At 41.3% G+C, this 21,694-nt stretch overlaps 1 protein-coding gene across 7 annotated transcripts in view; it reads right to left on the reverse strand.

Annotated features, from left to right (window-relative positions):
* Window positions 1–1,150: 1,150 nt before the first annotated feature.
* UBE2E2 (ubiquitin conjugating enzyme E2 E2) overlaps window positions 1,151–21,694 on the reverse strand; it is a 168,942-nt gene continuing 148,398 nt past the window's right edge. For 3 of the 7 annotated variants that reach the window (XM_060685765.2, XM_087892571.1, XM_060685769.2), the window contains 4 exons: window positions 21,481–21,690; window positions 5,774–5,906; window positions 4,829–4,976; window positions 1,151–2,054 (listed from right to left, as the gene is read on the reverse strand). In XM_060685765.2, the coding sequence (XP_060541748.1) occupies window positions 1,957–2,054; window positions 4,829–4,976; window positions 5,774–5,906; window positions 21,481–21,690 (589 nt within the window). In that variant the 3' untranslated portion in view covers window positions 1,151–1,956. Of the gene's footprint in view, window positions 2,055–2,329; window positions 2,470–4,828; window positions 4,977–5,773; window positions 5,907–21,480; window positions 21,691–21,694 lie in introns of those variants that run through there. The other 4 variants (XM_060685770.2, XM_087892572.1, XM_060685768.2 and 1 more) reach the window with 3 other exon arrangements.

Below are 21,694 nucleotides of genomic sequence, written 5' to 3' on the forward strand. Positions count from 1 at the left end.
TGGAACTACCATCTTCTTTCACATATGAGATAAAGCTCTTATGCAGGTATGAAGGATAGAAGACTTATTGCTTAAGGATATACACAAGAATCTCGTCAACTAAAGACCAGCACAAATTCGTGCTAAATAAGACTTAACAAAATTCAAGGAGGACTGACCTTGGAGCAGCTGTGGAGATGCAACGATTCTAGGCTGAATCCTCTCTTGACTCAATCTCAAGCTTTATCTCTTCTCCTATAGATTGCCTTTCATGAAATATGCTTTTTATTCAAGTCAAAATATTTCACCATCCAGAGTATTCTTCTAATAGCCTTCTGGCTTACTCACATGATTTTTTGCAAACTGTAGACAGGCAGCAATGTCTTTTTGCAGGATAGTGGCTTTCGCCTTGCAACCCTGACAATTATACTTTGGTATGCTATAGATAGTATTGATATTTTACAATGCAAGAGAGGCCTTTATTTTCTTCTCCTGGAATACTTTGGGATCCCTGATCATTACATGCATTGCTCTTGTTGCAATCTTGATTGTTTGACTATTCTTGGGAAGGGTAATAATGATGTTGAATGGCCTCCATTTATACATGATCTGTCTAATAGTGGACTGATACACTCCAAATTTTTTGGAAATAGTTTTTTAACCTCGACAATAGTTTTTTCCCATCTCGACAATATCCACCATTGCTTTTAATGTTCACAAATCTCCTTTGTTTGAGAGAGAGAGAGACACTCCTAAATCTCTCAGTGAAGATCAGGCTTTGACAGTGAATACCCAAATTTCTGTTCTTTAAATAAAGTAGCAGTGATGCCTGATTATCATTCCATTGACTGAAATACCTGAGTCTAATCTCCATTTCAAATGAACTGATAATCACATACACAATTATGTAGTTTTGGATAATTTTCCTGAATAAATGAGCAAGTATAATGCTTTCGACTCATTTGTTTAACTGAATTCTCTATCTCTTTATTTAAGAATTTGCTTACGAGATAAAATTTTCTACTATGAGTCTACAAATGCCAACACCGGAGTTTTCTTTTCCAAAAATGAGTAGATTTGAAGAAAGAATAAATGAAAAATCCTTTAGTTAAATCCAGCGCCAACTTACTCTATTCCACAAGGAGCAAAAGCACTCCCTTACAAAAACTGCTTATTATTAGTCACAGTGTTTTTTATTGAATGTTTTAATAATACAAGTGTATATTGACTAATCTGTAATCAAAAGTGGCAGGTCCCTAAGAAATTTACAAGCACTTTTTATATATAAATAAATCAACATACATATTTGTGGTTCAATCCAGTAGCTTTGTGTTAAAACATAGTGTTAATAATTCAGTGATTCTTGATTTTATGCTTTTTATAGAAAACCAGTTCCCAATAACATGCAACCACCCTAAAGACTTCCATAAAAAAAACCTTCTAAATACTACATTTAAGTAGAAATAATATGTAGTTCTGAGTGTGCTTGCTTTTCTCAAACATACAAAAGAAAAAAATACATTACTATAATGCTTTGTGACAAAGTTCTACACCAGGAGTCCCCGACCCCCAGCCTGCTGCTGGGCTGTGGGCTGTTGGGAACCAGGTCACGAAAGCGGTGGGCGAGTGCATAAGCATACAAAGTTGCATTTGCACAATCAGTGTGTCTACATACGAAACCATCCCCTCTTGCCCCCACAACTGCTGGTCAGCAGAGCTGGAAAGATTGGGGATCACTGTTCTATACTATTATAGATTCAACATTCCTTGCACTGTAACCCCAATTCCAAATCTGTATTAAAAAGATACACTTTTCAAGTTCAGCAGAAAAATAAAATAAAATAATAAAAGGGAAAGGAGAAGTATAATCAATCCTATCATAAAATATTTCAAAATTTAATAAAAATTAAACAGGAGGGTTACTGATGCACTTAGTGAATGTGCTTGTACAGGTCCAGTATATTCTTCAGCAGTTTCCTATGTTGCATATCTCTTGGTCCACTGTCTGGCCATTCTGTCATGCTCTGCCTTATTTGTCATATATTGAGTAGCAATACTTCCAACCAGGGGATCAGCTGCAAAGAAAATAACACAGTCAACCACTTTCCATGTTTAGGAGAATTGCTAATTCTGACCCTAGATTAAAATTGATTAATTAACTAATGAAACCAATTTATATTGCTCCACCATCTCATTGACAGTGGTGCTGAGCAATGTACATAAGAACTAAAACAGTTGTTAAATACATTAAAAATACTAAAAAAACAAACTAAAACAAGAATAATAGAAGGTAAAAATATTCACCTGTTTCTAGGGACATAGCAACAGGTGAATCTGAAAGATGAGCCAAGCTCATAATAAAGCTAAACTCACCTTAGGGGATAAGATTTCACAATGCTGACATTATAGCAGAAAAGACCCTCTGCATACTGCCTGCTAAATGTGGCTGACTAGGTGACAAAACTCGTTACATGACCTCCGTGCTGGATTCTGAAAAAAGGGGAATGTGGGAAACTGCATAAAAATTGTCAGACAGCATCAGGGGATATTTTTTTTTTTTTTTGAGGAAGGAGCAAACCAGGCCCTGCTTAAAAGGCCTGGGAACATCCTCCTGCAGTAAAGAGTTTATCACTGCTTGAATCCACTTGGTAATCAGCACCCTGGAAGCTTTTGCCAATCAGGAGAGATAGGGATTTAATTGACAGATGGTTGCACTGACCGCATTGAGGCCTTTATCCATTTTATCAGGTCCAACAGGATCGAATTGTTCCCAGATAACCAGAAAATACCTTTCCCTGGGCATCTTGCATAGATCTGCACCAACTGGGAATGAATCCAAACAATTTTGTCCATCAAATTCCTCTATACAGCCCTGAACATGGTCACCTAAGACCTCCTGTTCCAGGAGGGTCCAGGTAATCCTGAAAAGGGCTTCCAGGTAACACTCTGCAGAAACAATAAGAGTGACCAAATGGTGTTTCATCACTCTTATCACGAGGTAGGTCTTAATAGCAGCTTTAATTTGTGTCTGGTCGGAGTTATCCCTGTTTCCTTCAGCATTGATCTAGGCATCTCTATCCCTTTTCAGTACTTGCAGCTCTTCCATGCAACCAGAGCAATGAGTCAAAAGAGGCTGCATAGGCATGATTCTATCCTAAGCTTCAGCTGCCGTTTTATTCCAGGATCTTTCCAGAACTTTGGCAAGACCCTGCATCAAAGCCCCCAGGATATCCATCACAAGGTCATATTGCCATTGCTCTACCATTATCTGGCATGCCTCTAATAACTCAAGGTTGGTTGGAGGTTGGGATAGGCTCATGGCTACCATGGGAGACATGAACTTGTGGTGACTCTTCCATATACCTCTCCAGATATCAGCTTGGAGGAGGATGAACTAGTTCTGGGCTCATTAGGAGGGGAGTTGATCAATGACTGAGAGTGATTTGACTTGAAGCACAGCTGCAGCATGACAGCCCTGAGGCTTCAGTAGGGAAAGCATGAAGCAACAGCTAGTCAGCGATAAGAAAAAGGAACTGCCTTCTGTACCCTAATCCAAGAACATGTAGGACAGAGAAAAGGCAGGAGCAGTGAAGGTCATCCAGATGACTCATGAGGAGGCAGCCTTGTCCCTTTTGATAGGCTGCACCAGAATCTGGATATTAAGCACAACAGACAGTTGGAGATGATGCTGGGAACAATACTGTATGTTCGTTTCCTTGCTATGTGTTTAGGCCTTGAGCTTGTGTCTCTTCAGTTGTTACCTCCCTCCCTCAGTGGAGGGAGATAGATGAGTAAGGGAGGCCCCAAGTCACTAGTTCAGGCTCTTGATGCCAACAAAGCTTCACCTCTACACCCCCCCTCCCAGCATTCTTCCTCTTAAGACTAGTCCCTCTTACCGGTCAGCTGGAAGGATGGCAGACTCTCCCAGTGCTCTACCCGACTTATTCTGGCCCCTAACATCAACCACAGACAAACCAGCCACTTTCACCATACAAACTGCCTTTCAACCATTTCAGGGCCTTTATTTTTCCTCTGACATAGCCATCATCTTGTCCACTGCCTTTGGGTGGCCACAGTGCACCCAAGGTCTTTTCTACTATCTTTACCTGGGGGAATTTTAGAAGAGTCTCTATTGGGAGTCACCAAATTCAGCACTTGGTCTAGCACTGTTCTCTCTGGGTCCCATTCCTGATCTGCCAGGCCTTTGTCTCTGTCACTGCTGTCACAGAGACCCTGGTTGCCAACCACTTGTTCTGACTTTCTTTGAACTTCAGCCTGATCATCAGGCCCTGATGTCAGCTTGGTCTTGGCTCTCATAGATCTAACTACCATAGGTCAGACTGCTGTTGGAAGTCCACCATTACCAAACTCATCCGCAGTTATGTTAACTTGGTTACAATCTAACCTTTTAGACAGAGATGTACCTAGTAAGCAGAGATGTATTCAAATCAGGCAAGATGGCAAATAATGTCATTATGCAAACCTGCCTATTTTGTATGTACATCTATATACAAAATAGAATTTTCATTGCAATGCCACATCCTTTCCACTTCAGATGCCACAGTAACTATTTATCAAATACCTTATGCATTTATTTCTGATTAGCTATTTCTGCTAGCAACTTATGAAAATATATTAAATAGTGGAATGCAACATATTAAAATAGTGGAATGCAACAAATTCATAATACACAAACAATACACAAATACTATGAGTTATTTTAATATGGTATTTCTTGGTCAATTAGGATAGAGAGGTACTTTCACTTTTTAAAGTTAGAAACAAAAATAGCCTTACAGCCATCATAAAGCTAAATTACAACATATTTTGTAAATTCTTTTTGTCCTACCGGGATTGCAGTCTGTGAGAAGTGAACAGATGGAGAGAAGGACTTTGGATATTGTTAATGCTGGGCTCCAGTTGTCTTTTAAAATGTCCAAGCAAATCACTCCTTGGCTATTAATATTACAATGATAAATTCTTGTCCGAAATGCAACCTGGAAAAGAGTTATATTTTATATATTACTCATATTTTCAGTGTGTAGGCTGTGATAGCTGAGAGAGAGAGAGAGAGAGAGAGAGAGAGAGAGAGAGAGAGAGAGAGAGAGAGAGAGAGAGAGAGAGAGAGAGATAAGGGCAGCAAATCAATGCAACTAAATAAAAACCAAATAATGCTTCCATCAAATAATCAAATAACTAACAATCCATGTAGGGGGATGGGGAACTTAAACATAATTAGATAAAATATGAAAGGACTTAGTATCTACTGCAGTTGATAAATGATTGTGATGGTAACTAAAATTTGGAGACATTATGTGTGATAAATGGTTTCTTATCTCAGACAAATTGAGCATAAAACTTTCATTATGCTTTATAAAATATGCCAAAAGAAGGAAGCACAGGGCAATTTTATTTATTTTTAAACAGTGGTATTCAAGTTTTTAGATTAACATCATGTTTTAGATTAACATCATGTTTATTATAATACATGCTGACTCAAAATAGTGGGAAATGTTCCTATTTTTAGAAATTGTAATGAGAGAATCACCTGGTTTCTATAAAAAAAGGAACTTGGAGTTACAGTTATTTTCCCTAAACTATATTAATGTAGTTTGTAACTTCAATCAGAAGTATTGACAAAAAGAAGTGTGAGACCTATGCTAAATTACTAATGCTTTAGTCTAATTGAAATTTATGAAGCAAGTTATTTATAATTAATTTAAATCCAATAACTTCTATGGAATTAGATATGACCAGATTAGATAACCATGTTAATTTTACTTTTCTCTCTTACCTTTGGTGGTTTAAATGGATAGTCTGGAGAAAAGGTGATATCAAGGAAAAAAACTCCTCCTTCATATACAGAACCTGGAGGTCCAAGTATAGTTGATCTCCATTCATAAATGTTGTCTCCCTTGGGTCCAGCACTATAATAAAAGTAGAACAAATAATTCCTTAGAACAAGAAGATTTTGACTGGAACTGAAAAAAGACTTTCTTAAATTTCTTTCTAATTTACCATGTGTCTGAATTCATTTGTTGTTTCTTAGCCCAAAGTAACTTTCTTTTTTTTTTTATTGAAAAGTTTTATAAGAAATACAAACATTTGAATAATCCACCATATTTTTATCCAAAAAGCCTTAATTTTTTTACATGTCCACCTTATATGAAAATATGTAGCATCTTCACACTCACATCGCCAGCACTTAGGTTGTAAATTTGGATACATACAGGCTAGTTTTTTTGGGTCTAAATGCCATCTATAAAACATTTTATAAAAGTTCTCTCTTAAATTTTGAGCTTGTGTAAATCTACATTTCTAACCCATATCTTTTCCCATGTTTCCATCATTATTGGTTCACCTATATTCTGTGCCCATTTTATCATACAATCCTTAACTAGTTCTGTTTCTGAATCTATTTCCACTAATACATTATACAACCTTTTTATATGCATTTGACCTTTATCTCTTATTTGCTTTATTAAATTCTCATCCTGTTGCAAAATACCAGTTTTTTGATCTTTTCTCCATCTGGCCTGCAGCTGTCCATACTGAAACCAAGTCCTAATAATTCCTTCTTCTCTTAATTGCTCCATAGATTTTAATTGTAATCTGATTCCTTCCTTATAAAGGAGTTCCTTATATGTAATTTTATCTTGCTTTTGCTCCAAATTTATGTTCTCTATCGCGTGTCTGGGTACTGTCCATATTGGTAACTTATCATTTAATTTATATTTATACTTTTTCCAGACACGCAATAGAGCATTTCTTAATATATGACTTTTAAAAGTCTTATCTACTTTCTTATCATACAATAAATAAGCATGCCAGCCGTAGACCAGACCATATCCTTCAATATTCAATATCTTTTCCTCCGTTAAATTTATCCAGTCTGTAATTGCTGAGAGGGCCGCAGCTTCATAATACAATCTTAAATTAGGCATTTTAAGACCACCTCTTTCTCGAGTGTCTTGCATTATCTTATGATTAACTCACGGTTTCTTCCCTGCCCACACAAACTTATTTATGCTCTTCTGCCATTCCTTCAAATTTTCATCTTTCTTAAGTCTAGGTATCATTTGAAAAAGAAATAAAAATTTTGGTAAAATATTCATTTTTACAGCGGCTATCCTTCCCAGCAAAGACAGTTGTAATTTTTTCCAATTTTCCATCTCTTTCTGTATTTTTTGTCATAACGGTTCATAGTTATATTGATACAATTTCATATTTGCAGTCAAAATATAAACCCCTAAATATTTAACCTTCTTAACTATTTCAAATCCTGTTAACCTTTCTATCTCTTCTTTCTGGCTTCTGACCATATTTTTAGCTATTATCTTTGTTTTAGCTGTATTTATTTTAAAACCAGATACATATCCATATGAGCAGATTATATCCATCAAGGCTGTAATCGATTGTACCGGTTGGGCTAAGGTAACAACCAGGTCATCCGCAAATGCTCGTAGCTTGTACTCATGCTGTCTAATTTTAATTCCCTTTATTGTATCCGTCCCACGTATTTTACTTAATAAAATTTCCAGCATCAAAATAAACAATAACGGAGACAAGGGACAGCCTTGCCTTGTTCCTTTTTCTATATTAAAAATATCTGTTAAACCACCATTAATTATTATTTGCGCTGTTTATTTTTGATATATTACCTTAATAGATTGTACAAAATGTTCTCCAAGTTGCATCCTTTCTATTAATTTTAATAAAAATTGCCAATTCAATCTATCAAAGGCTTTGTCAGCATCCAAAAAAACTAGCACTGCGGGACCTGGTTGTTCCTTCCCAAATACTCTAATAAGTTAACAATTTGTCTTACATTGCTTTTCATTTGTCTACCATTTATAAAACCAGTTTGATCATGATGAATCACTTTTAAATACTTTTAAATACAGACTATAAGATTTTTGCTAAAATTTTAGCAAATAGATTAACGACAGTTATGCAGCAAATGATTCAGCCCAAAGTAATTTTCAAAGATACAAGTTCCAATAATGATATTGGATTTTAAAAATGCCACACAGTATTTTTTCCAGAGTCTTTATGTTTCCTATAATATAATTTGCAGTTAAGCACATGAAAAATATCTGCAAATAGATAAAGGCTTTACTATTATTAATGCCTTATAATATATCCAGGGCATGTTGTTATCACAATTTCATATTGGGTTCAGTGCCAGGTATTTTTTAGGTTGAAAAATAGTTTCTTCGTCAACCAATAAGGGATCTATTTTTAATCCATGTCGGTTTGAGCACTAATAACTAGGACTCTTTAACTTCCCTTGTCTGGGATTCTTCCCTTGTCTGGGAAGTCATTGAGAGAGGATGCTGGGGAGAAAACCCATGTTGTGAAAACTTTAGAAAGTTGATTGACCCAAGAGCTGATTGGAGCATACTTATCTATTTTGTTTAGGCATATTTTGGGAAGTCTTATAAGAGTTCATTGAAGGGATCCTCTGCCAATATATGAAAACTTTAATTATTAGACGGCTATGTAGGCAGGCAACTTGAGGAACATCTGGATCTCTCAAATTGCCTGACTTTTTATAATACCCATCAGTTCAGTATCTGACAGGGTAGTTAATCAAGTTTATTGCCAACACTCCTTCAGAGAATTGACTTGTGGGAGGTGCAGATTTTATTCAGGTTGACACTTCCCAAGGACAGTAGAGATGAAACATCCTTAGAGTTAACAAACTGCATTACATTTTACTTACTATTTAATTTTATTTATTGTTATCTATTTAATTACTAACTTTCAGGTAGAAGCACTTTTTTTCCAAGTTGAGTCATTAATGAACTGACTCCCTCTGCATGAAACACAGAACAATGGGAAGACCTCAAACTTGCAAGGCAAAGGCTTTGTTTTGAACAGCCTGCTGGAAATAGTAGGATGTGTTTAGTCTCTCTTGGATGGGAGTCATTCAAACTTTTTCAAGTCAACCAATAGTCTTTCACAGTTTAAAGGCTACCTGAGAAAGAATATGACTGCATTTCTGGATTCCCATTTTCCTCTATTTATTGTTTTGGAGTTGTAGAGTGATTTGATTTGGTTTGGCTGTAAATAACTATTATGATTTGCAAGCCTTTGATCCAATACATCTTGGGGAGAGGAACTTGCCTTGCATATTCCTCTGTTTTATTTTGGTCTCTTAGCTTGTTCCTTTTAGGTTCCAAATTAGAATATACCTTTTCACCATCATTTACTTTTGAAACACAGTTGCCTCTATATGAGTTTATTTTAACTAGCTCAGCAACATTTGGATGACTGTGTTTAGTCATAATGAAAGACTCTTTTAGAGTTCACTTTATTGTTAACAGTAGTCAAGAGCTTGAAACTTGACAATAGTTTGTACCATCAATAGACATTGCCTAGTTATAAAATCAGTAATGTTTTTATTTTTAAATTATCATCACCTTGTTGTATAAGCCTAGTGACAGATGGACAAATGGCTGCAATTTGAGAAGGGAAGCTTCTTCTGGGATAGAAAGATCTAAGAGTTGGGAATTATCTATTTCTGCTTCTAAATTCCATCCCAGGGGTTATATCTATTTGAGAAGCTATCTGAAAATGTGGGAGGGGTTGGTTACTTAAGACAAGTGGCTGTTTGATTTTTAGGAATCCATCTATGTTGAGCTGTTTGGTAGGTTTAAGTGAAGTCTGAGAGACAGAATGTGGATAGACTCTGCCTCTTCTTCTTTTTCGCCATGGCAGAGATGATAAAAAATACCAATCTTCAGTAAAAATAATAAAATTGCAGGTCTCCAATAAGAGAGTGAAAGATGAAAGTAAAATAGAACAAAATGGGATGAAATAAAAAGCAAAAAAAAAAAAAAAGCTTGTTAAAATGAATTAAGAGAGGCTTAGAATAAGCTTCTAAAGCATATGGCTACTCTTTCACCATATTTTCTTTCCCCTGCAAAGGTATAGAATAGATGATACCTGGCTAAACAGCAATAACTTTGAGATTGGTCTAGATGTTGTCCTAGTGAACCAGCACTTAAGAAAATGTGACTCTTTTATTTGGAAGGAGAAAAATTGGTGTATTAGAGAAGCAGTGAAGCAGTGAAATGATTATTGCTCAATTGCAACTCACAATGCCGACATCAAGTCACTAACAGAAAATGTATTTAATTTACCCAATTTTCATTTATCTTTGAATAATACATCACAGCTGTGGCTGCTATAAGAAATAAACTAGAAAATTAACAATTAAAAATCCTGCTACAAAATTGGGCTTTTAATTGCTTAAAAATATAGTATTAACTCAACAGGTAAATGTGCAGAACACTTACAAAGTAGCAATATGAACTACTTGACATATTAGCTTACTAATGTGTAATTCTTACTTGAACCATGGAATTATACCATTTCTAATTGTGATATATTAACTTGAAAAGCCACTCCCACTTTCTTCCTTTCCAGCCCTCTTAAAGACAACTGGAAAATAAGTATATATGATCTGCGCAATATTATTTCACAGTGCAAAGAAGATTATTGTCCCTGCTCACTTTCCATAAACTTTACTATAGAAGTCCTTACATGACTCTCTGCCTTTTCTCTGGAGCAGCTGCAGTATTCTGCAGTGTTTCTTCTTTCAGCTGCAGCATTCAAAAATGTTCTTTTTAATTTCTTTAATAGTCAGTTTTTAAATATCAGTTTTTTTCTTTCTGAAGATGATTTCTTATGGTAGCTTTGAGTGGGCCTGCGACGAGATGATTTAAGGCTCCTTTTTAAAAAAAAATTTTTTTTTTAGAGTTGTACTTCTGGGTGGTTTGTTTCCTATTGCATTTCTTAACAGGGTCACGTATGGTAAAATTTAGCTCTAAAGGGGGTTTTTTTGGGTTTTTTTTAGAAACCTGATCCTCTAGTCTTTCTAAACAATTACCAGTATTTGCCAAATGCATGCTGCGTGCGCATGCGCAGTGTGCACCAAATGCATGGTGCATGTGCGCGCATGTGCAGTGTGCACCAAATGCATGGTGCATGTGCGCGCATGCGCAGTGCACCAAATGCACACTTTGCCTAGAACAGCAAGCGGGGGAACAGCTGTGCTGCGTGATTTAGATTTGCTAGAAAGCTGATCATCGGAAATACCGGTTCAGATGAACTGGTAGCATTTTTTTACTACTGGTTCGCTTGAACCAGTAGCTTTTATTACTACCGGTTCGCCTGAAGTGGTGTGAACCGGTAGCATTTCATCCCTAGGCACGGTATTTCGCTGATTCAGCTCCTTTCTTCAAGGCAGGTCCCATTCGGTGTTAACAGTGGGCCAGAGATTCAACCCTTGGTTACTCCTTTGTGAGATGCTATAGGACTCAGTACTTTCTCCATCTTTTTTAAACCACTGGATGAGATCATCAGTATGTTGATGAGCTACACTCTATATCCTCATCCCTGGTGATCCAAACGAAGCTGTGACTTTCCTTTCTCAATATCTGAAGGCTGTAAGGCTTCAGGATGTAAGGTTTAAGCTGAAACCAGACAAAATGGAGAAGCTGTGGATAGAAGGGACCTCTGGATTTGGTGGTTTATCATCACTAAATCTAGGAAGTTTGGACCTCAAAAATTTGAAACTGCTTCTGGGGGGGCTTAATCTCAACCAGAATAATTATACCAGTTGTTTATTGATTAGGAATTCTACCTTGGTAGGGTTTAATTTGAGCTATCTTATATTCCATTTTGAAATCTTCCTTTCTTATATATTGTAGATGATACAAATCATATCTCCTCTACCAGGGTTGGAGAGCAACCTTTTTTTTTTTTAAAAAAAAGGGGATTGAAATGATTTACTAAATAATGCATTGTTTACCCACCCCAGCTATCCATGGTATTCTCAGGAATCTTCTCCAATACCAAGTTCAAGCTTGTCAATACTCTTCCTATCCTTCTACTTTAAAGCTCAAATTTCACTTCATAGGGAGTAAAACTTTCCCATATAAGGAGTACCATGGCTTGCATGATTATGATTTTGAAGGTCTCAACACATAATGGCATTTGATTATCTTTTCCAAGGCCTTCATTGCTGCTCTACCAAGGGCTAGTTTGCAGTACATTATTTGACTGCTTGTTTCTTTACTGTTGATGATTGCCTCTAAAAGAGAGAAGCGATCCACCACTTTAGTATCTTCATTGTCAGTTCTAAGGCTGCTTGTGCTCCTTATTTGCTATTCTTTATATTTACTTTAGTCTCATGTTTTCATTGTGCTCTTTGACTTTTCATAGGAAAGCTTAAAGATCCTTTGTACTTTTGGCTATCAGGTTTTCCTCAATATACATTCAGCATACAGGCTCAATGAATAAAGAGAGAGAATGTAGTCTTGTTAGTCTGCCAGCTTGGAGCCAGTCTGTATGCTCTTTTTCTACAATGGGTTTTTTTAACCCGTATATGAGTTTCTCATTAAAACAATGAGTTGTTCTGGGATTCACATTTTCTGAACACTTTCCACATGTTGACATGATTATTATACATAAATAGTACATGTTTGGTGTACTAAATAGATTTGGATTTTTTTTGGAATTCATAAAATGGATTAAGATACTGTATGTGTCGTCCAAATCTAAAGTGAAGGTTAATGGCATGTTTTCTCCTATTTTTCCCATTATTTAGAGGAACTAGTCAAGGGTGTCCTTTTTAATATCTGTATGGACCTTTTGGCTTGTGCTATTAGACAACATAAGAAGAACTATGGGACCTAATTCAGTGGAACATAAATTCCATGTGTCTTTTTTTAGCTGACAATACATTAGCTTTTGCTTTATTTTTTTCTGGTTTTTGTCGTTATTTAAAAAAGCAATAAAAGAATAAATAAAAAAATTAAGTAATGGCAAGTTATTACTTTAATGTTTAATAGATATTTTTATACTAGCTTGTCAAATCAAAAAAAAATATTTTATATCAATAAGCATTTAGAAAATTTCTGTTCTCTGGCACGCTGCTTGGAAGAATCCAAGAGCGTGGGTAATATCCCTCAGCTTGCCTGAAAACACTGAGTGTGTGTCCCTTTAAGAACTGTTGACTCCTCCCCCGGTGACTGGCTGAGGCTCAGTTCCTTTCACTTAGTGCAGCCTGAATGAGTGTTTTTTGGAATTTCCTCCTTCTTCGTAATCCAATTCATCCTATTTTCCATTTATTTTTCCTACCTCCTTCCACCTTCAAAACTGTGAGTTTTTTCCTTCGTTCTACCTTGTCTGATCGAGAGGCAGCATCGCTCTGAAAGCTTCGGCCTTCCGACATCCCTCCTGGGCTTCTCCCTGCTGCAGGGCTCTGCCTACCACCTCGGCATCTCTGTGAGCCTGGCTCTTTGACCTATATAGCCCTCGCCGCCGAGCTCTGCCTTTCATCGGCATCTCTGCGTGCCTCATTACTCAGGCGGTTGGGAGACGCGATTCTTTTTCACGGCCTGATACCTCTGCCGCCACCGCCCTCTGCCTTCACCTGATCGTCGGACGGCATCCGAGTACCTACCCGGTTGCTCTGTGGCACACTCGGCAACACTTTGGGAGGTGTTTGGAGCGCTCGTCAGTGCTCGCACGCAACGTGCTTTTCTCTTCACGAGCGAAGGCGATCCGGCGGTCCTGCAGACGCTGCCGACTATGGAGAGGCCTCCATTACCAAAGCTTCAGGAGCGACGCCTTTCAGGACATTTTTTCCCGCGCGGCTGCCATTTTGTGATCGCCGCCATTTTCTGCCTGTTGCCTCAGAGCCGCGCCTCAGCAGCGCTCTTCGACAGACCTGCCATCAGACCTCTATGTTATTAGGAGCCTGCTGTCTCTTGTGGCCTTCACTCCAGTGTTGTGAGAGTCTTCTGCCTTAGACTACTCTTGAGTAGCCCTTCTTCTATATTGCTTACTTGGGACTTTTTGACTGTTTTCCTTGCCACCCAAGCCTTCCTTCGTGCCTGATCTGTTCCAGCCTTTTGGAGAGTTTTGTTCTTGGGGGTTGTATCTTGATGTAACCTGGACTCTAGGATTCCCTTCCCCCCCCATAAAAAACAAAAAACAAAAAAAAAAACAAAACTCAAACTTGCCATGGGTGATCCAGATCTTTCTTCTGACCTGGAACAAGGCCAAACTCCGCCTAGGAACAAAACCTCTGACCGTTCTTCTGGGTAGGAGCCAAAGAAGATGTCTAAACGGTCATCTCGCTCTTCTAAGTCCGCCTCCTCTAAGGACCACAAATCTTCCTCGGCTGAGGATAAGGCCGCTAAGCGTCGCCATGATGCTCTAGAGCGTCAATTTGAACAGGCGCAACGCAAGGCTCCCGCTCCCGCGCCGCAAGTCAGTCTCCCTACGGAGGAGCTTGCATCTCCATCTCACATCAACCCTTTGCCTCCTCTGGTCATTCCCCAGGTGATGGCGACAGGAGTCGACCCTGCGACTCAAGGGCTCATTTACTGCCAGCAGGCTGACGTCCCTGCTGTTCCTTCAACTTCAGCGGCTGTTTATCAGCCTCCTCATCCTCCTTGTGCGCCTGAGGCTACGTTCACGCCCACTGCGGCAGGCTTCCATCCCCAAGAAGGTCCCCAGCCTTACGATATTCAGGTGATGATTACAGCCACGTTGTCCAGAATGACGGCAGGGGGGTTTCCTCAAAACGTACCACCTCAGGCCTCTCATCTCCAGGGGACTTCTCAAGCATACATGCCTGAACCATCTCGACAAGCCGTTCATCGCTCCGAAGTCGACCCTGGTGACTATTCATTACATGAGTCGGGCCACAGTGACGACTCTCAATTTGAATATGATGAGGCAGGGGATATGGAGCTCTCGGATGACGAGGACGAGCTACCTGAGAAGCCCACATTTACGGGACTCTTCCAGCCATCTCTTTTCAAGGCCTTGCTTCGCAAGGCCATTGCTACCACACACTTGGCCTCTTCTAAGACCTTGCCAGCGAATGAGGGGCCCGCTAACCCCCATGAAGCCCTCTTTGCCGTTCCGCAACCCGACCAGGAGTTCATCCCCTGTTCTCAACTTTTTTCTGAAATCGTCCAGTGGCCCTGGGCCCAGCTGGGAGCGCTCGCGGCACCCAATGGCATTGACAAGAAGCTGTTCTGCTCAGCGCCCAGCTTTCAAGATTTGCTCGTGCTACCATCAGTCGACCTCCCCATTGCTGCTCTGACTTCCTCCGCAGTGTTATCCAACGACATTGCGGACGGATTGCGCTCCGAGGACAAAAGGGCCAAACTTGTGTTCCGCAAGGCCCATCAGACAGCGGCCTGGGCCATACGCGCTGCCACATCGGCGTCCTTCTTCAACCGAGCTTCCCTGATCTGGCTCCGCCAGCTTCAGGAGCGGCTCCCGCCTGAGGATCGGCGCCTCCACCAGGACATTAACAAATTGGTGGCGGCCACAGAATACTCCACTGATGCGGCTCTCGCAGCGGCCAAGTTCGCATCGAGATCACTGGCATCGGCCGTTACCTCCCGCCGCCTACTGTGGCTCCGACATTGGCGTGCGGATGTAAAATCCAAATGGAAACTTGCCTCTGCTCCATATAAGGGTTCACAACTATTCGGGGAAGCGCTGGATCCTATTCTCATAGAGGATAAGGACAAAAGGAAAATCATGCCTTCCTCTTATCGCAGAGCAGATCGTCACTACTTACCATACAGCCAACGTCCTTCCTTTCAGTCCGAGCCTGGTCCCAGTACCGCCTCCACTTACCGTCCCTCCTCTTTCTCTTACGACCGCACGACCGACAGGCAGTCCTTTCGGGACCGCACCAGATGACAGCAACCTTCCAAACGCCCCTTTCGTGGCGGTGCCTCTCAACCCTTCAGGAGAGGGAAATGACTGCTCCGAGACCTACCCTATCGGCGGCCGCCTCAACCATTTTTTCCACCAATGGTCCCTCACGACGACAGACAAATGGGTCCTCCAAACTATTCATCTGGGCCTTACCCTGGAATTTTCCTCTTGCCCACCACATCGCTTCATCCGATGCCCGGTCTCCAGGAACCCCGAAAAGAGACGTCTAATGTCCAAGGAAATTTAGCATCTTCTGGACATTCGCACTATAGAGCCCGTTCCCACCGAACATCATGGGATCGGTTTCTACTCAATATTTTTCCTGGTTCCAAAGAACTCCGGGGGCTGGAGGGGGATCTTGGATTTAAAAGAGCTAAACAAATTAATTGCCTACCACAAATTCAAAATGCAGTCCCTTCATTCGATTTTGGCCGCCGTCAGACATTCCGACAAAATGACTTCCATCGATCTCAAGGAGGCCTACCTCCATATCCCGGTCAGATCCTCCCATCGGTGCTTCCTCCGGTTCTCTTATGACAACCAGGACTTCCAGTACAGGGCCATGCCGTTCGGCCTTTCGTCTGCTCCCAGGACCTTTACGAAGGTCCTTGCAGTAGTGGCAGCTTCTCTAAGGCTCATTCCCATCAGAGTCCTTTGCTACCTGGACGATATCCTCATCTTGTCCGATTCTCACCAGAAAGCTCTTCGGGACCTGGAAGCAGATCGAAACACCCTGCAACGGCACGGTTTATCCCTAAATCTGGAAAAGCGCCACCTTCAGCCCACTGATCATATTCAGCACCTCGGAGCCATCATCGATTTGGCCTCGTGTCACGTTTTCCTGGCCCCGGATCGTCGTCTCAGCATTGCCACGGCAATTGCACAGATTCAGGCTTCCCGGACAGTTTCTATCCTACGATTGTCCCAGCTACTCGGGAAACTAATCTCGTGCATCAACATCATGCCTTGGGCTCGCCTCCATTCTCGCCGCCTCCAATGGTTCCTTCTACCTTATCAGAAGTCTCTGGGCAGCAACTCCAATTCGCGGGTCAGGCTCCCTGGTCCAATTCTTCGATCCCTGCGTTGGTGGACTTCCCCCACGATTTTGAAGGGGTGCTTGTTTCAGGAGCCCGACAGGATAACGGTGACAACAGATGCGAGTCTACTGGGGTGGGGTGCCGATCTGTCTGCCAAGATGACCCAAGGCCTTTGGTCACAAACGGACCTACAACATGATATCAATTGGCTAGAGCTGAGGGCCATTCACTTAGCCCTACGGCATTTCCAACCCGACGTCCAAGGTCAACACGTGCTAGTCTTAACCAACAACACCATGGCCAAGGCACATCTGAATCGAGAAGGCGGCACCCACTCCAAACCACTACTGGACGAAGCGATCTCCCTCTTCTCCTGGGCAGAGGGGACCATACTCTCCATCTCGGCCCAACACATCTCCGGAACGGACAATACCCAGGCGGACTGGCTAAGCCGCTCCCAGATCGATCATGCAGAGTGGCGCTTGGACCCAACTCTTTTCCAGCTTCTGTCAACCAGATTCGGCCGTCCTATCCTGGACTTGTTTGCGAGCCCCTGCAACACGCAGCTTCCTCGTTTTTTCTCCAGATTCCCCAGCCTGGGGTCCGAAGGGATGGACGCCCTCCGATGCCCATGGCCCCCCGGCCTGCTGTACGCTTTCCCTCCATTTCCTCTCATCCCGAGGGTGGTGCGCAAAATCCTGTCGGAGGGCGCAGAGGTACTCCTAGTCGCCCCGCACTGGCCACGTCAACCGTGGTATGCGGATCTACTGGACTTGTCGATATCCCGGCCCTGAAGAATACCCCAGGACAGGGTCTCTCTCAGCCAGGCGGCCATCCTACACCCGGATCCGGAGTGGCTCCAACTGGCCGTCTGGCATTTGAGAGGGACCGCCTGAGAAGGGACAACCTTTCAGGGCGGGTCATTACCACCATGCAAGCATCCCGCCGGGCTTCTACCATACAGATTTACGAGGCTACCTGGCAAGCTTTTCGTCGCTGGTGTTGCAAGAATGTCGACCCAGCCGAAGCCTATATTCCTGTTCTCCTTGAATTTCTTCAGGACGGGTTGGATCAAATAGCGCCAAATACCCTGAGATGGCAGGTTGCTGCCTTGAACTCGGTTTTGTTCAAGTCAGCAGACCGTCCACTGTCTCTGGATCGGAGAGTCCGAACCTTTCTCCGAGGGGCCACCAACCTGCGTCTGCCAGTGGTCCACAGATATCCATCATGGGATTTATCACTGGTGCTCCAGACACTGATGGCTCCACCCTTTGAGCCCCTGTCTTCTATTTCTCTTCGCTTCTTGACTATGAAAGTAGTATTTCTCATGGTGATCACTTCGGCAAGGAGGGTTTCTGAGCTTGCTGCTCTGTCTATCTGCTCCGACCTCTGCATCTTTCATACGGATAGAGTCGTCCTCCGATTGGACCCCGCCTTCGTGCCCAAAATTAATTCGCTCTATCATCGCGCTCAAGAGCTAGTCCTGCCGGATTTTTGCCCACAACCTCGCCATCGCAGAGAAGCCCAATGGCATACCCTCGATGTTCGGCGAGCTCTCCGGCATTACATCAAGCGGACTTCCCCGTTCTGACAATCGGAAGCACTTTTTGTTTCCTTCTTGCCCGCCTCGATGGGACACAAGGTCACATCGTCCACCATTGGACGGTGGCTCAAAGCTTGCATCTCTACGGCTTACACACTTCGCAACAAGGTTCCACCTGGACGCATCCTGCCGCATTCGACGAGAAGCGCCTCGACATCAGCTGCGTGGGCCACCCAGGCTTCCATCCTGGACATCTGTCGAGCAGCCACATGGACTTCGCTTACGCCATTTGTACGCCATTATAAAATTGACTCCTTTGCCTCGGCTGAGGCGTCCTTCGGACGGCGAGTTTTGCAATCTGTCATCTCGGCTCCAGCCACCCGGGAGCAGGCAGCCTTCCCTCCCGTCTGATACTTGCTTGGGTACATCCCACGCTCTTGGATTCTTCCAAGCAGCGCACCAGAGAATGGATGTTGCTTACCTGAACATCCTTTCTGGGCGCGCTGCTGAAGAATCCAACCCTCGCTGTTTCGGCTTCTGCTTCTTGAGCCCGGATGGACTTGATTATTCCTTTGTGCTATTCTTCGTGAAAGAAACTGAGCCTCAGCCAGTCACCGGGGGAGGAGTCAACAGTTCTTAAAGGGACACACACTCAGTGTTTTCAGGCAAGCTGAGGGATATTACCCACGCTCTTGGATTCTTCAGCAGCGCGCCCAGAAAGGATGTTCAGGTAAGCAACATCCATTTAAAATAGGTCATCGTAATACATCTGGTATTTGATCTTTCTACAAGGTCATTGGGGAAATAATGATTTATTCAGAGGAAATAAAGCAATTAGGAAGAATGTTAAAACTTTAAAATAAATATTCAGACTGTTAACAGAATTATGCTTCTACTGTAATGATAACAGCTTGATTGAATGTTTATTTTGACAGAGTAATGACTTTATTACAATTGCATCATAAACTATTCAAAAAGATTCTGTACTTCTGTTTTATGAATAATAGAACTTTGGAGGAATTATTTAAGCAAAATTCATTAAGTACATTACCTGTCATATTCTAAAAACTGTTAGATGAATACTATCAGATAAATATTATTAAAACATGATAAGTGATTTCTGTACACCACATTTTATTTCATGATATTTTACGTATTCTTATCTGCTTCAGTTATCTGATGAACTTAGAAATCAAGGTTATATAATAGAAATGATGACATTGAGGCATAGGTAAATAAAAACAAATGTTTTACTGAGGGAAAATTTTCTGTCCATTCTGTATATTAGATTAATTCTGAACATCTTTATGAAAAAATATAGTTAATAAGAATAGATTAACTTATTTACTTTTTTCACCTGAGAGTAACAATTGTGTGCTAGTAAATGATTATGTTGTAGGAATATTGTTTAAACCAATGATGCCAAATCTGTCATGTGGGTAAAAAGTGACATGTCATATTTTGGGTGTCACGCCAGGGTTCACCAACATTTGACAATTGTTCTCAAAAGTATTCCCTGTTCTCACATGATTTTTAGAAACTGTAGAGATCATGCATGAATGGGCTGTGCTCTTGTACACCTCCAGACTCTCGGGAAGCCACACTAAACAGCTGTACTGTCAAAAATTGTGTGAGTACAATTTGGGGAATATTACACAAGTATGCTCTCAGTTCAGTTTATGGTCACTCTCCCGCACACTCACAGGCCTGTAAAACCGCAACACTCAGTCCCAAGTCAACTGAACACTGAGGCACAAACGGTTCTTTAAAATTTTATTTTTAAAGTATAACAGCAAACTTTTACTGATCTCTCTCTCTCTTTTCTCTCTCTCTCACACACACACTCATCCAGACTTACCTAGCATCTACTACTAGGCTGCCAGGCACTAGCCAGAGGGACGGAAGCCACCAAAAATAATTCAAAAAGACTGGGCAGGCTTCAGGACCTCTTTTTATTCCCTAGAGTTGGTGGGAAGTAGCTTCCCATGCAGGCCAACTCCTTTGTTGGTGACATTTGGAGAGGGGCTTGCCATGTGCTCAGGCCCAACTTTTGTCCTTTTGTTCCCTTATCAACTTGGGTTTTTCCCTGAGGGAACTTTTCCTGGCTTTGTCTACCCTGTTTATATGACTTTGGTACTTTTAGGTATGGTGGCGTTGACCGAGTCTCACACATTCCTTCCCCTGGCATAGAGTTAAACAGGAGATGCCGCAAATGGGACTCACTCATCACCCACTCAGAGCATTACAGGTTTTTGTAGGTTTTTTTGCCAATAGGTTTGCTGTCCAGTTGGCAGGGAGGTACAATATTTTAGGAATACAAATCTAACACACTGAAAACCAAGGGGATTAATACAAAGGCAAAGAATACAAAGAAAAAAAATGGACAATTTTCCTTCTCCAGGATCCCAAATCAGGTAACCAAGATGTGAGCCAAGACCACATCTAGAGTCTTAAGCTTGGCTAGTTTTGCTTCAATATAATTCTTATTGTTGCAAAGACTGTTAAAGGATTCACAACCCTGATTCACCCTTAATAGTAGATAATAAAGAGCCACATGATTTTGGATGACTGTAGTCCTGATGTCTGTCATTTCTTCTGTCCGAGCAGAGATGAGGGAGGATATAAGGATGGCACTTTTAGCTAGGATGCTCACCACTTTTTAAAGATCCATGTAAGCTCTTTTGGCCAGGACAGGGACCTCTACTAAGAGTTAGAGACATGACTTCTGTTTTGGATAAGTGTCATATCGCTCTCACAATAGAAAAATAGTTGATGGACTAATTTGCATGGAAGGGAGGGCATATAGAGAGGTCAAGTGCCCAATGGCACAAGCCCACCCCCCCCAAATTGTGGGCTGGGACATAAATATGAGTCTCCTTCCCACACAGCAAAAATAAACCTTTAGGTAAAAATAATCGGGGGTGGGCATAGGAGACATTATAAATCTTTTCACAAGTAAAAACAGGAGAATTTGAGGGCATTAGGCGTTTACTATTCCCAAAGTTATTGAACTATACAGTATACACTGAGTTGCATTAGTTACACCTAAAACATACTCTGGTTTGTCCTTCATTTTGATTCTGAAGATAATCCAAAATAATAGAACATTCCCTCCCACGAGTCACTTGTAAACTCCTTTAAAGGAGTAACATCTCTTACTTAATATCTCTTGGCTTGAGGGTATTCCAAAGAAGCAAGTGGATGTGACTTCCCCCATTGTCAAAAGTCTCCCTACACAAAAATGCTATGCTGTTCATAGCTATTTGTGCCAATTCTACAAAAAAATTGTTGTCATGACTGTGCTGCTGTGCTTCTAGGCATTGTCCCAGGAGTATTTTGAAGAGAATGTAGGTCTTCCTGACTTGAGTCCTAC

This window comes from Pantherophis guttatus, chromosome 4 (assembly GCF_059756535.1).
Source record: "Pantherophis guttatus breed Tessera chromosome 4, ASM5975653v1, whole genome shotgun sequence".
Classification (NCBI taxonomy): Eukaryota; Metazoa; Chordata; class Lepidosauria; order Squamata; family Colubridae; genus Pantherophis; species Pantherophis guttatus.